Source organism: Ailuropoda melanoleuca, chromosome 4, assembly GCF_002007445.2.
Source record: "Ailuropoda melanoleuca isolate Jingjing chromosome 4, ASM200744v2, whole genome shotgun sequence".
Classification (NCBI taxonomy): Eukaryota; Metazoa; Chordata; class Mammalia; order Carnivora; family Ursidae; genus Ailuropoda; species Ailuropoda melanoleuca.
Genome location: NC_048221.1, coordinates 32,918,934 through 32,933,002, shown reverse-complemented (window position 1 = coordinate 32,933,002; position 14,069 = coordinate 32,918,934). Strand labels below are relative to the sequence as shown.

Genomic DNA, 14,069 nt, shown 5'->3' with positions numbered 1-14,069 from the left:
GAGTCTCTCTGTAGAGTGAGAGCCTTGCATTGATGTTGAAAAGTGTGGTTTTTAGACTCAGGGTTCTGAGTAAGGATCGCTCTCTTTTTTTTTTTTTTTTTTTAAAGATTTTATTTATTTATTTGACAGAGATAGAGACAGCTAGCGAGAGAGGGAACACAAGCAGGGGGAGTGGGAGAGGAAGAAGCAGGCTCATAGCAGAGGAGCCTGATGTGGGGCTCGATCCCACAATGCCGGGATCACGCCCTGAGCCGAAGGCAGACGCTTAACCACTGTGCCACCCAGGCGCCCCAAGGATCGCTCTCTTGGCTCTCTCACAATTCTCTCTTCTTGAGCATCCTGTGTCTGACAACATGTCAAAATGTCCATCAGTCTTCCTTTTCCTTCCCTAAAAAAGCACTCCCTCACCGCCTCCTGGCCCCTGCATCTAGCAAGCCCGGGAAGAGGCCGGATGGCACCATAGCGGAGCTGCTGGGGCAGGGCACGTCTGTGCGGCCTCGCTTTCCGACGCCTGCCTGGCTGGGCCCTAACTCATGGATGTGGGGGGGGGTGCAACAGGTGGCGCCACCAGGGCCTCTGGGGGGTAGGTCTCTCCAGTGGAACCTGGAGCCACGTCTTGTGTGGTGTGGCTTCCGAGAGGCTCTGGCACGTGAGTGCAGGTGGTCCCGGGATTCTGCGGATGCAGCCTGTGTCTGGGGCCTGGTGCTGCCTTCCCGATCGCTGCGCTTTGTCCCCGTGTTTTCTCTTCCTTCGACCCACTGCACTAGGTTCAGCAGCTCTGCCTGAAGTCCTAAGTCTGTGTGCCTCACTCGCCCTGTGCTGTTGGACACAGGCCCCCTGAAGCCAGTGCCATCCACACTGCCCCGTCCACACTGCCTTGCTGTCCTGAGGCTCCGGGGACCTTGGTAGAGTACGCTGTCTCTAGCCTCCCCCACCCACCCCATGGATCAGAGTCGGGCTGTGTCCGAATAAAGACAGGAAGCACACAACTGGGGGAAATGGGGACAGGAATTGCTTAATATGATTAAATATATGCACTTACTTAGATGGGATGGTCTCGTGGTTATGTTGCAAAAGAAAGAAAAGAATCCTCCTCTTGGATGAAAAAACAAAATGGCGTGACACCTGTGACCTGGCCTCCCGTTCAGCCAGGCTGGACAGGGGACGCAGCAGAGGGGAAGTAAGACTCGCGCCGTCGGGTGATGGGTGCAGCCGTGTAAGGTGCACCTGTGGGGTTCCTGACGCTCCGCCATCTGCCTGTGCTGATGTGTGGAATCTTCTCCATTAAAGGGGAAATAAAGGAAAGCCTACACTTTCCCGTGGTCCTGGTGCCCTGCTCTGGTTAAAAGGCACTCCACAGGGCGTGTGGAAGGTGTTGAGGAAGCCCTCAGTGAATGAGGGAAGGAAGGGGCCAGCGCTTCCTGGCTCTCCTCCCCGCTCAGTCTCCTCTGAGCGCTGCCTGGAAGCTCTGCTGCTCGGCCGTGGCTGGGAGACGTGGCCGTGACCCCGCACGGCCCCATCCCGGTGGCTGGTGGCGAGTGCGCTGGGATCTGTCGGAAGTCGGGAGTGTGTTCGCACAGAGAAGGGCTGCCTGCCCCTTTAGAGCCATCATGTCACCTGGGCCCCTTCATCCTGTGGGGCTGCGGTCACTGCTGGTCCCTCTGACCTGGCTCAGGCTGGCCTTGGAGAATGTGCGGGAAGGTGTTCAGGGACCTACCCGAGACTGGGAAGGGAGAAACTCCGGCCTTTGCTCAGTTATTCAAGCACCTGGGGTCCTTCCTGCCATGCGAGAGGCCAGACTTAAACGAAAACCCTTTCCGAGAAGGGAACAAGGGAGCAGCAGAGCCATGAAAGGCTCCCGTCTGCCGATGTGGTGGAGGCTGCCCTGCCCTTAGTTTTCCACTTGCTGAGTACAGCCATGTTGGATTGTTCTTGAATCTGGGGCTTCCTGCAGGGCAAGAATGCTACTAGCTCTAGCCCGTTTGCCAGTTTCCCTGTGATGATTATGCTTCCCCCGCCCCCCAGCCCCTGTCTCATGTTGATGGAACACTTCTGGGGTTTGCACAGTGTCCTAGTCTGTGAGGAGGCAAGGAGGCTTTCTGGAGCACAAAATAGCAGCAGAGGGGAGCAGTTAGTCACTTGTGTATGGGGGAAGGGGGAAGGTGAGGGGGTGCCCTGTGGTTCCAGCTCTCTCCATGGCATTTCCCCGCGGTGAGGGCGTGTGTGTGCAAAGGGGAGTTTGGGGGACACATGAAGAACTGGACCATGACACCAAGCCTCTTGCTTCCTCTGAGGTGGGGTGGACCTGGGCAGGTGCTGCCCCCACATATCTTCACAGAGCGATGGCAGGGTCCACGGAGTGCTAGTCATTGTCACAGGTAGAGGAGAGGTGGGCGGAGGGGTCAAAAAGTCATGTTCTCTGGGTCAGTACAAGGACTACCTTTGCAATCCCCCCGTGTCTGCAGGGCTGGTAGCAAGACCCAAAAGACCCTTTGGGAGCACTTAGCCATGCATACGAGCTTGGATAGCTGACTTTTGGGAGACGTGGGGCAGATCAGGCCTGTGGTCCCTTCTCTGGGAGCCCTGGACCAGGTGCAGCCAAGCCTCAGCTGCCCGCTGACATGGGGACGGAAGGAGCCTCCCCACGGCCCGTGGTGCCGGCTTTCCCCTCTCCCCACAGCCACCCTTTATTGGAGCCGGCCCAGCCTGCCAGCTTGAGCCCCGGCCCCCAGATGTCGGCCTGGAGAATGTAAGAGGCTATTTTAATCCACCAGCAGGATGATTAACCCCCACATAATTGAGAATTTGTTTTATTGCTATTGTTACCATTAGGAATAACAGTCTGCCCTCGCTGTAAAAGAGGTCAGGGTGACTAATATGTAATGAAGGAAATAAAGCCCAGCTTTTTCCTGGATCTAGTTTACGGGAGATTTCACTAAACAGTTAATACATTTTACTAGGACCTGGAGCACAGTGACCCGGCCTGGGGAACCCGAGGAAGCAAGAAGCTGGCAGGCACTCGCAAGGGCTTGCGTTCGGCACCCCGTGTGCTGCTCTTTGCCGGGCTAGCTCTGTGCTTGGGGAACGCAGTCAGCTCGGCAGCGGATTTCTGCGTGTTTGGGTTGTTTTAGAATAAAAGCCTCCGATGGAGAGAGCATGTGGGAACTCTTTCGGGAGGACGCTGTTTCCACATTCACACAGACTGCCTCCGAGAGATCGCACGTCAAAGGGGTCTCCGGCCTTCGTGCCCCTCGGTGCTCCCCGCGGCTGGCCGTGTGTGAAGCTGAACTCGGAGCCGCTGGTCGGCTGCTGGGGGTGGGGGAGGCCCTGAGGGGAGGAGTCTGTTCCTCACAAAGTGGGGGGACCCAGTGGCTCTCATGCTTGTCCTGTAGGTGTCCCCATGGGTTTTCAGTGCCCTCCCGAGAGCGGGGTGGGGAAGTGCGACCTTCTGTGGCTCGTGGCGCTGGCTGGGCCTGTCCGCGTGTGATCCCCGTCTTCCCGAAGGCAGCCCCAGGAGCCCTGCACCGTTGCTGGAAGCTCAGGGCCCGTGGGGCAGGTCCCGCCTGGTTGCCCTGCCATCTCTGGTTTCCTTCAAGGCTCCTATTTCCTTTCTTTGCTCCTTTCGGAGCAGGGCTGGTGCTTGCTGTCCCGCCTCATAGGTCTCCATGTTCATGCGGTCTGAAGGTGGAGCAGGCCCCAGGTGGAGATCTTTCTTTGGTTCTGGTGGGATCCCAGACAACACCCATGCTCTTCCAAGGTTGCCCCCCGTGCCCACCAGAGGAAGCCCTCCCTCCCAGGGCTGGGGACTCAGACTTCGCAGCAGCCCCCGTTCTTGACAAGCCCTTTAGATAATGCTGCTGGGCAGCGGGCAGGAGAGCCCACGCGCCTTGGGGCGCTCGCTGGCAGGTGGTTTCCTGTGCCTGCAGGAGGGGCAGGAAGTGCCCCACTGGGCTGTCATCAGTGTTGCATAGTGAAGAGGGAAAACTGGGACCTTAGTTCTTTTCATTCCCAGTGTCCAGCCCACTCAGTTCTCTCCCCCCCCCCCCGCCCCCCCCCCCGCCACCGAACAGACTTTCCTTTGGATGCACAGCCCCGCAGAAGCAGCATTCGTTCATTCCATGTGTACTGACCGCAGGGCGCCAGATTGTGGATTCCAGGACAGCTCTGGGTAGTTACGTGGAGGCTGTGATTGGAATTGCTTGGAAGTAGGAGCCCCTTCCCATGGGTAGGCAGTCCAGGGGTACAGGTATTTGGTAACTTTGGAGGTTGACCTTTGAGGACCAGTCTGGGATTTAATGAACCTCGGGCATCATTTAAAATCTGGACTCAACAACAACAAATCTGGGCCTTGCTTAAGAGGCCACAGTGTGGGGGCCCGCCCTGCACACCATGAGGGGCCTTCCCAGAGGCAGGGGCACCGCTCACGGTGGCTAGTAGGGTGCATCTCAGGTGCGAAGGGCTGGGGAGCCATCTTGGTGGATGCCCATTTTCCTGCACTCGTCTTGCCTCTTTTGGGAACCTTTATCCCCAGTTTGCAGAAGTGGGTGGTAGATTTTAGTTCCAGAGATTGCACTCCCTTCCATGACTCTGCTCCCTCTCACTAGAACAGTGATCAGTCCCCTCTTTCCTGTGAGGCCCTTGGGTGGTCCGCAGAGACAGCCCAGGCTGGACAAGGGGATTTCCACTGAACATCGCAAGGAGCCTTTTCAGGCGAGACAGTGCATGCAATTGCAACCTGTCATCACTGTTAAATTCTAATAAAGATAAAAGTATTTCATTTCAGAAAAGGGGAAGGCCTGCATACTTCAGACCCGTAATCTGAGTGCAGGTCAGATTTCCACCTGCCCCTCACGGGACAGACTTATCAGATGGCATTGCCCTAATTGTGTGTTCTCTTTCTCCCATTCCTCCCTTGTCTCTCTCCCTCCGGTTTTGTTTTTTTCCCCCCCATCTCTGGATGTTTGGAAACGGCAGAACTCTGTTTGGAAACAAGATCAAGTCCGTGGCTAAAAGAGCCTTCTCTGGGCTGGAAGGCTTGGAGCACCTGTGAGTATCTCACCAGACCTTCCCTGACCCACAGGCCTGCCAAATGCGGCTGCCGGGGAAGTCTGCTAGCAATTTAATCACATCTTTGTAAACTGAGAAACAGCCTATTTGGAAACGCCAGCTGCTTCCTTCTCATTATAAGTCAGCTTCAACTTTGGCCTTTATTTTGCCCATGCCAGGAACAGTTACAGAACATATGGCCAGTCAGTGAACACCTAATTAATGGGGCTGCTGTTTGGATAAATACTCCCCCCTGCTCCTGCCCTGCTGCCCCACGGCATGGGCCCCTGCACAGACCCTGGGCCCTGTCACCTCGGTGCGGGCACTGTGTCCCCACCCCGGCGGACCATTCCACAACAGCAGCCTGCCGGTGCCGAGCACACGGTGCGCTTAGCTGGGAGGTTCTCTTCTGCCCTGGTTGCCTCTGGGAGCCTGGGAGGAAGAGGATGGAGCCTGCCCAGGGACATTAATGTTGTCACCATCTAGGGCAGATGCCTCCAGTACTGGATTCTTAGTCTGTTTGTCTGGAATCAAGTTGGACGTGAATTCTGTTGGGAAGGTTGTGCCTGTTGACTTGCTGAGCGGGCCTCAGCCCAGCTCTGAAGCTGCCCTCAGGCCGGTGTGGTGAGGAGGTTAGTCCATGCACTCGTGTCAGTGTCTGTGAGGGGACAGGCGCGTAGAGTGGACTCGGGACACGGGGTCGGGCTAGTACCTCTGGCACATGGTGGAACCAGGACTATCCTCAAAAATCCCTGAGCCGTTGCGCCCAGACACGTGGCTGACGGAAGGGTGCCCAGCCTTTGTCTGTGTAAGTAAAGAGTGTTCTTTTGCAGGGACCTTGGAGAGAATGCCATCAGATCTGTGCAGTCGGATGCCTTCGCGAAGATGAAGTATCTCAGAGAGCTGTGAGTACCTGGGACTCCATGGCCCTGGTTAACACGGGCAGAGGATTCCGAGTTGGAAATGCCTTAATGCTGTGATGCCTTGATTATGTACTAGATGGGGCCGTTTACATTTGTGCATAGGCCCATGGGGGCTGCTTCTGGATTGGAGTCTGCACACCTTTTCTTGAAGGGTCACACAGTATTGTCCGCTTTGTGGGCCAGAGGGTGTCTGTGACGGCAGCTGTACTGTTGTCATCACAGAAAGCAGCCATCAATAATACATGTGCCTGGGCGTGGCTGTGTGCCACTAAATTCTTAGTCACGAAAAACCAGGCCTGCAGGCTGTATGTAGCTTACTAACCGTGGCTCTAGAGGACATGAAATGAATTCTCTTCTAGAAAATGGATAGTCATTCCTTTAATGATGTCAAGTGCAAGTTTTCCTCATGTAGGTTTGCTTAAAATGGAGCAGCTCTGTTGACAGGGGCTTCCTGAAAGAGCGTGCTGCCGGCAAGCGAGGCAGAGATCCCGTGTGGGGTGGTCACAGGCAGCTGTGGGATTGGGGAAGTGGTGCCGGCCCACGTCCGTTCCAGGGCCCCACAGTGCTTCACAGCTGGAGGTGCTGCCCCGTAGACACTGACCACGGGCACTTGGGTGACAAGGGTTGGAAGAGCTTGCCTGTGCCCTAGTCTCTGGCTGAGGAGCTCGTCTGGGTATTTAGGTGGCAACATCCACGTGTCCTTTGGCCTTCCTATACATTAATCTGATTCTGCAGCCACAAAGTCTAGCTGCAGTGTGCATTTCTGAAAGATCCGGCCTTTGGTTCTCAGAAGTGCTGACAGAAGGGTGGATGCCGAAGGATGGCCATCTTTGCGTCCTGACCTCATCCTCATGCCTGAGGCCACTCCTGGTGGGCCCTAGGGAGAAATGGGGAAGGAGGAAGGTGTAGTCCCCATACTTTAAAACAAAAGCAGGCCCCCGGTGACATTCCTCTGGATAAGTGAGGGGAGGGGAGGACTTTTAAGCACCTGCCTCATGGCTTTTATGTAGCCGTGAGAGTCAGGCCTGCTGAGTAGATGTTCTTTCTTAGAAGGGTCATGATCTTAAAATGGTGAGTGTTCACTGTGCATTTCTTTCAACTTTTCTTTGAAATTTTTCAAATATAATGTTGGAAGTAATTTGGTTAAATGGGAAGAGGATATTCTGAAAGAAAGAGGGAAGGACAGATTTTCCTTCTGGCTTCCCTAAAAAATTAAGGTTTCCTGAGATACTTATTGGGAAGAACTGGCCTCTTCCAGGAGCTTGGGCCCCCCCCCCCCCCAAATATGCTTCATCCTGGTTCTGGAGGCTCAGCCTCGGCCCCTGCCTGGGTTTCCCGCCGCTCGCTGCATGTACCCAGCTGTGGCTGGCCCTGGGCCCAGTCCTCTGATGGGAGAAACGGTTAATTCCACTTGGTCATTTTCTTCCCCCATCTGATCAAGGCAGGTTGTACCGTGCACTTAGTCATGCTCTGGGTAAATTTCCACAAGCGATGATTAGAAACACACTTTGAGTTGGAATCATGAAAATGCACTGTAAGCCAGCAGAGTGATGGGATGGCTGGAGGCGGGAGTTGCGGAAAGCCGTGCCTGTTAGCAGCTGACAAGAAGGAAGAGTAGCGGAAATCTGCAAAGCCTTGGGGTTGCTGGCAGTTTCCAGTCCCATCTTCCAAGCTCACCTTTGTCTTTAAAGCGATGTATGTGTGTGGAGGGGAGGTCAGGGGGGTCAGTGTCCTTATTGTCAGGCCAGACTTGTCTTCATTGNTTTGTTTTTTTTTTTTTTTTTTTTTTTTTTTTTTAAGAGAGAGCACATACGCATGCACGTGAGAATTGGGGGGAGGGGGAGAGGGAGAAGGAGAGTCTAAGCAGGTTCCACCCTCAGCCCAGAGCCTGACACTGGGCTTGATCTTACCACCTTGAGATCATGACCTGAGCTGAAATCAAGAGTCAGACCCATTAATTAACCAACTGAGCCAGCCAAGTTGCCCCGGTCTTGCTGGTCCTGACTCACTCTTTAGGAAAGTGTTCTTTCCACCCCGAATACCCAATCCGTCCGTGCTGAGGTCTCGTCTCCTCTGTGTGAGGTGGGCTTCACTGGAGAAGGTAGGAAATCGTGAAGCAAGCTAGGCCAATGCTATGTGGTGTGAGGAGTAACTCTTCCCACACACATTTCTGATCAACAATAAATGTCAAATTTGCTTTCCTCACTCTGTTCCTGTGGCCCAAATGAAATAGGTCCTTGTCCTCCACCCAAGTGCCTCGAGTCCCACAGCAACAGCCCAGTGTCTTCCTGTAGACCTCACTAGGGCTTTCCTGCTGATGACACAGAGGGGCAGCCACGCCACATGCCCACTTGATGGGGGCTTGTGACAGCATTTCTGACAGTGGGAGAGTCCCTCTCCGTGTGTCACAGATGCTGCATTTTCAGTGACTGGTGACAGCCCCTCCTGCTACCACCCACAGCCCACCTGCTGCAGCTGCCCATTTCCTAAGCTGGAGTCAGCCGCTTCCTCAGGCCTGGCTGTGGGAGCCCTCCTGCTGCCTGACCAGCTCCTCAGTCAGGACAGCCCTCGGGTCCATACCTCTAAGCACAGAGCTACCTGCCCATTAAATACAAATGCAAAAATCTAAACAACAACAACAACAAAAAAGTCCAGTGCTGATTTAAAGGTCAGATGTGGGCAGACATCCCAGTTAGAATGGCTTTGAGATGGATTATTTCAGTCTTTGAAAAAGCACGTTCCATAAGTATTTTACTATTCGATGGCTAATCTGGGAACCACGAGGAACAGGACGGAAGAGTAGGTTTTCCTGAGTTTAGCTAGTGGTGGCTTCTCTGGCCTGCACTTCGTCCTTCCTTGTTGTTTACTAATTTGACAGTTCTCTGCTCCTTAGAAAGCCAGCGTGAAATAGAGGAAAAGCAAAAGACGGTCCGTTTGTTGGCTTGGTTGACATGTGAGGAAGATGGTGGATGGAGGTGGTTATTGCTCTAATATTGGCCCAAGTGATGCCTGTGGACTTTCTCAGTATACTTGTGCCCCCTCTTGTCACCGTGTACCAGAGGCAGTTCATGACAGGGGAGCCCCATGTTCTCTCTCTGCCTTCACCCTGGCTGTGGGCTGGCCTCCATTACTAAGCTCACGGCCTTGAGGTCTTCCAGGAACAGGGCAGCTAGACTCTTCGGTTGAATATCTTCGAGTGACTCCTCAGGAAGGAATGTCCGCTGAGATGGTGATTCCGATTTCTGTTTAAAAAGCTTATCCTCAGTTGCTGAGAAATGAAAAAGAAAATATTCTCTGTTTTGGTTGGAGCCTCACAAAACCAAAGCTGTGCACTCTCACGCTCCCCGGGCAGTGGCAGTTACCAAACAAGCACTGTTCAGGGAGCGGAGCCGAGTTCTGCCGGCCTCCCGAACCGTGCTGGTGCAGGGACAGATACACAAACAAGACGGAACCTCGAGAGCGAGGCTAACGTTCTGGACGTAAGAAAATGGGCAGCTTTGCCAAATAAAAAAACCAACAGCCATACAGAAAAAGAACCCTTCTCAGAACTGGTTTCAGAATCTAGATCAAAGTTTCAGACTGAGTTTGGAAGCTCCCATAGCTTATCAGGAGAGTGGGAGAAAGCAGAGCGGGGCCAGGGCTCCTCATCTCCGTCAGATGGTCAGAGGCTAGAAGAGGTTGGGTGTTCCCCCAAGCACACGAGAGCAGTGAGTGCCTGTCTTTGAGCACACTGAACTCTGGGTTGTACACAGCGGGGTCAGTAAGGCCTGTGGTGCCCACACCACCCGGTAGCTTGGTAGAAATGCCAGATCTTGGGTTCCACTTAACATCTTGAGCCGGACCTGCATTTTATGAAGAACTCCAAGCAGACAATGCTTCCTGCTCTAGATCATTGGAGAAGAACTGTGAAAAATCTTTTCCCTTTCTGGATTGCTGGTGTTAACAACAGAAGCTGATCAGAGGTGACAGAGGGAAGGAATCTGTGTACCAAGGGAATATCCCTGTCTTGAGGTCACACCTCAGATGTCCCCTTTGTTTTTCTTTTAGCCATATCAGCAGCGATAGCTTCTTGTGTGACTGCCAGCTCAAGTGGCTGCCCCCGTGGTTGGTGGGCAGGACGCTGCAGGCCTTCGTGACAGCCACCTGTGCTCACCCAGAGTCGCTGAAGGGCCAGAGCATTTTCTCTGTGCCACCGGAGAGTTTCGTGTGCGGTAAGATGTCTTCATGATTTTTTTTTCATAAAGGGCAAGGAGGCCAGGAGGAACCCCTCATTATGGGAGTGACTCCTATGATCTGAGTAAACCCCAATTCCTGGTTACCAATTGCTGGATGCAATTTATTTCCCACTGAAACCACACATAGTATTTACTGTGGAGACGCCTCATTATGTGGTTCTTGGAGTACATGCATTTAATCAGAAGGGAGCCCGCACTGGTTCAGTTACAAATCAGAATAGTCAGTTACTGGAAGAAAGTTGTGTTGTCTCAAGACGGCCCTGGTGCTCAGGTTTAGCTGTGAATTTAGTCAGCGTATGAGGCTGGGGTTTTAATGTGTGTTTCTTTCCAGCCCCAGGAATGAAAGGCTAAACACAGGAAGAACAAGTCTCAGGAGAACAGTTACTGTAGTAAAAATAATTCCTTGTTGACTTGCACTCTTGCTATTTCTTCAAACCACTGAAATCTGCACTTGCAGCTTTACACTCGTTCTTCCTTCTCACTGTTGCATGGGCCTTGCCATCTTTCTGACCAGGGGTGGTCGGAATCCTGGTCTGGTTGCACAGAGCATAGAAGATGCCGACCGGCCGGAGACTGTGTGCGCGCATACCTGCCACACACCACGCTCCAGCAGAAATGCCTGCCTCATGCTCAGTATGATGTGGTCACAGAATGAGATGAGTTCTGAGTGGTTGCTGGTCTCAAAGCAGGAGCGAGGGTGGGATGCCCAGGCGTGACGGGCTCTCCGGAGCAGGTGCGAGTCCTCCTGCCTTTTGTCCTCCCCGGTCTGCCCCATGTCTTGGGTGGGATGACCCCAGCCAGGAGCTGCCCTAGCAGTGTGGGGACCCCCGTGGTCCTCTTCTCTCCCCTACATCTCGGGCAGAGCAGTAGCCGGTGTGCCTGCTCAAGTCCAAATACAGGTGTCCCCCTCCCATGCCTGTGCCCACCGCCGCCATCACCACCGCTTCTGGAAGTAGGCTTGCCCTCCTTTGTGCTGGTGCAGTCCAGCAAGCAGCCCTAAGAACACCCCGTGGGGTACAGCCCCGCAGAATGAGCTTTCCTCACTGATCAGCCTATGGGCAGCTCTGTGCAGGATGTGAAACCACACGTAGCTCGCATTCCCAAGGACAAAGTGATTGTGTGATCCACTGGTCACCAGGGAGCGGGGCCTTGACCATTCAGCTGTCAATCAGCCTTCCTGAAATGGAGCTTTCTGCACCTTCCTCCCTTTTCCTGTCCCAGGGTGTCATCTTCCCCTTTGGATGAGCCAGGGCAGGACATGGACCCTGCTGTGCCCAGCCTCTGGCCTATGTCCCTGGCGTGTTCCGGGGGACAGCAGCCTTCCGCTCCTCACTGTAGCTTGGGCTCACCACTGAAACAGTCACCAGCTATGAATGGGAATCGTGAAAAACAACTGGCAGGAGATCAGAGTTTGAGCTGTGTGGGAGTCTTTCCCCTCCTTTTTTGTAAAATGAAAAAATAACCACTTCACACGCATGAGCATTGCCATGATCAAAAAGTCAGCAAGTACTGGTGNGGGGTGGGGGGGGGGGGGGGGGAGTCTGAACCCTCCCCTGCTGCGGGCGGGCATGTAAAATGGTGCAGCCCCTTTGGAACACAGTTTGGAAGTGTTCCAACAATTCAACATAAGATAACCTGCTCCTGTGTACCCAGAAGAAACACAAACACATCTACATAAAACCTGGACACAGACGCTCGTGGCAGCATTGTTCATAATAGCCAGAGAGTGGAAATAACCCAGATGCGCATCACTGGATGAGTGGATAAATAAAATACAGCACAGCCAAGCACAGGAGTATTATTAGGCCCTAAAAAGGAATCATTCGTAGAACAGATGAGCCTTGATATATTTGAAGTAAAAGAAGCTGGTCACAAAAGACCATACTGTGATTCCGTCCGAATGATAAATGCAGGAGTGACTGTCCTGTCCAGAAGAGGTCCCACAACAGGGACCACAACAGGGGTGGTAGAGAGGTTGGTGATGACTGGTGGCTTAGGGTGGAAGGAGAAGGGATGATAGTTAAAAGGCAGGGAGTTTCTTTTTGAGGGCATGAGAATGTTTTTCTGTTTACTGCGAAGATGGCTGTATCACGATACTGTAACAATCACCTGTGTCAAGTGTGCCCATCAGCAGTCTGTAGGATATTGAAAAGTTGTATAACCGTCATGACCATCTACTTACAGAACGTTTTCATCACCCATTAAAGAAACTGTTTGCAGCAGTCACACCCTACTCTCCCCTGTTCACTACCCTACCTCGTGTCTCTATGATTTATCTGCTCTAGATGTCATATAAATGGAATCCTACAATATGTGGTTTTTTGTGACCAGCTTTTTAATAGCATAATTTTTTAGTATGTATCAGTACTACTTTTTTTTTTTTTCCTTTTGAGAGAGAGTGTGAGCAAGCCACGTGTCTAGGGTGGGGAGGGGCAGCGGGAGAGGGAGAGAGAGAATCTTAAGCAGACTCCACTCCCAGCACGGAGCCCAACACAGGGCTCGATCTCATGACCCTGAGACCACGACCTGAGCCGAAATCAAGAGTTTTACTTCTTCCTTTTCAATCTCAATAGCTTTTATTTTTTTTTCTTGCCTGATTGCCCTGCATAGAGCCTCCGGAGCAGTGCTGAGTGGAAGTGGTGAGGGCAGACATCCTCGTCTTTCCTGACTGGGGGGACATGCAGTCTCTCGCCATTAGATATGATGTTGTGGGTTTCTCATAGATGACCTTTGTCTGGTTGAAGAATGCCCTTTTATTTCTAATTTGTTGAGTATTTTTATCATAAAAGGGTGTTGGATTTTGTCAAATGTTTTTTTGTTGCATCTGTTGAGGTGATCACATAGGATTTTTTTCCCTTTATTGATAGGGTATATAATACATTGATTTTTGGATATTAAACCAACTTTGCATTCCTTGATCATGGTGTATAATCCTTTTTATATGTTGTGGGATTTGGTTTGCCAGTATTTGTTTGTTGAAGATTTTTGCATCTGTACTTATAAAGGTCTATGGTTTTGTTTTTGTCTGATTTTATTAACTGGGAATACTTGACTCATACAGTGGAGTCTGGAAATGTTCACTTCTCACCTATCTTTTTGGAAGAATATGTGAAGGATTAGTGGTAATTATTTTTAATTTGGGGTAAAATTTACTAGAGTAGTCATTTAGGTCTGGCCTTTTCTTTGTGGGAATTTTTTAAATTACTTACTCTGTTTCTTTACTTGTTACCGTCTATTCAGATTTTGGTTATTCTTGAGTCAGTGTTGGTAGCTTGTCTTTTTCAGAATTTGTGCATATGTGAGGTTATCTCATTTGTTGGCATACAAATGATTCATAGTATTCCTGTTCATTGCTGTAAAGTTAGTAATGTACCCTCTTTTTTTCCTAATTTTAGTGTTTGAAGTCTTCTCCCCACCTCCCCACTCTACAAGTCTAAAGATTCTTCAATTTTGTTAGTATTTTCCAAGCAGTAACTTTTGTTTTCATTGATTTTCCCCCCTCTATTTTCCTCTTTTATTTATTTCTGCACTAATCATTATTTCCTTCTCCTTGGTTTGGCTATAGCTTGTTTTTCTGATTTCTTAGAGAAGAAGAGTGTATTAATTTGAGATCTTCCTTAATGTAGGCATTTACAGCTCTAAATCTCTCTAAAAGCACTGCTTTAGGGTGCAGATTTAAGTTTTGGTATTTGTTTTTACATTCAATCAAAATATTTTCTAATTTCTCTTATGATTTCTTTTTTGACTTAGAGAAGTACAATATAGTTTCCAAAAGTTAGATTCCCAGTATTGCTTGATACTGATTTCTGACTTCATTCCATTGTCATTAAAGACACTGTACGATTTCTTTTTTTAATTTATTGAA

At 51.4% G+C, this 14,069-nt stretch overlaps 1 protein-coding gene across 1 annotated transcript in view; it reads left to right on the top strand.

The window, feature by feature from the left end:
* LRIG1 (leucine rich repeats and immunoglobulin like domains 1) overlaps positions 1-14,069 on the top strand; it is a 111,136-nt gene that overhangs the window by 87,362 nt on the left and 9,705 nt on the right. The window contains exons 10-12 of the mRNA XM_002920762.4: positions 4,975-5,046; positions 5,880-5,951; positions 10,017-10,180. Of these exons, the coding sequence (XP_002920808.4) occupies positions 4,975-5,046; positions 5,880-5,951; positions 10,017-10,180 (308 nt within the window). The remainder of the gene's footprint in view (positions 1-4,974; positions 5,047-5,879; positions 5,952-10,016; positions 10,181-14,069) is intronic.